Here is a 681-nt window from a genome sequence, read left to right as displayed (position 1 = left end):
CTGTTAGTATATTGGCTTCACACCTGTCACTTCTAACTAAACAGTGAAAAGGGGGCAGCAAAAGGGAGAGCAGTTTGGGAAAATAAGGGTAAGAGAGACACAAATCTACTGTCAGTGAAATGCATAACAGTTGAACCCAGCAAGAAAGCTCCTCTTCTTCCTGCACAATTCCCCCGGTGCACGGGGAGAGGAGCTTTGCATGTCTGGGCCCAGACGTGGTCCTTCGGGGAACTGTAAAATGAGGAAGGAGTCCCTTACCCAGCACGGTCAGGTGGTACGTCTCGTGGAAATTCCCTTCTGTTGCTACTACTTCACAGGTGTAATTTCCCTCATGGGCTATTCCCACTTGCCGTATCTCCAGGGCAGGATCCGGATACGGCCTGAATTTCCAGTTCATGCTGTCACTGCAGTTTGTTCTGTCTGTCTTGTTCTGATCAGCCCTGTATCCCAAGGTGCAGGGGCCTCCAACCCTGGGGCTTATTTTCCATGTTACCATGGTCACATTGGGTTTGAGAGGGCAGGTGAGCACAGAGCTGTCACCTACTGTCGCTGACACCCTCTTGTTCCCTGAAGGAGAGAGAAGGAGAAGGACATGTGAGAAGGTGCCCAGGGATGTCACCCATGGCCTGGGAGTTCTGCTCTGTGCTGGCCAGAGAGATGTTACGCACCAGTGTAGGGCTC

At 51.8% G+C, this 681-nt stretch overlaps 1 protein-coding gene across 1 annotated transcript; it reads right to left on the bottom strand.

Annotated features, from left to right (window-relative positions):
• Positions 1 to 215: 215 nt before the first annotated feature.
• LOC104515865 (cell surface glycoprotein CD200 receptor 1-A-like) lies at positions 216 to 626 on the bottom strand (the record flags this gene model as incomplete). The annotated part of the gene is made up of 1 exon (XM_010159999.1): positions 216 to 626. A coding segment is annotated over one exon (411 nt), but the record flags the coding sequence as incomplete, so codon positions are not given.
• Positions 627 to 681: the final 55 nt, after the last annotated feature.

Source organism: Eurypyga helias, unplaced genomic scaffold (genome assembly GCF_000690775.1).
Source record: "Eurypyga helias isolate BGI_N326 unplaced genomic scaffold, ASM69077v1 C15364327, whole genome shotgun sequence".
Classification (NCBI taxonomy): Eukaryota; Metazoa; Chordata; class Aves; order Eurypygiformes; family Eurypygidae; genus Eurypyga; species Eurypyga helias.
This window is presented reverse-complemented; position numbering and strand designations above follow the sequence as displayed.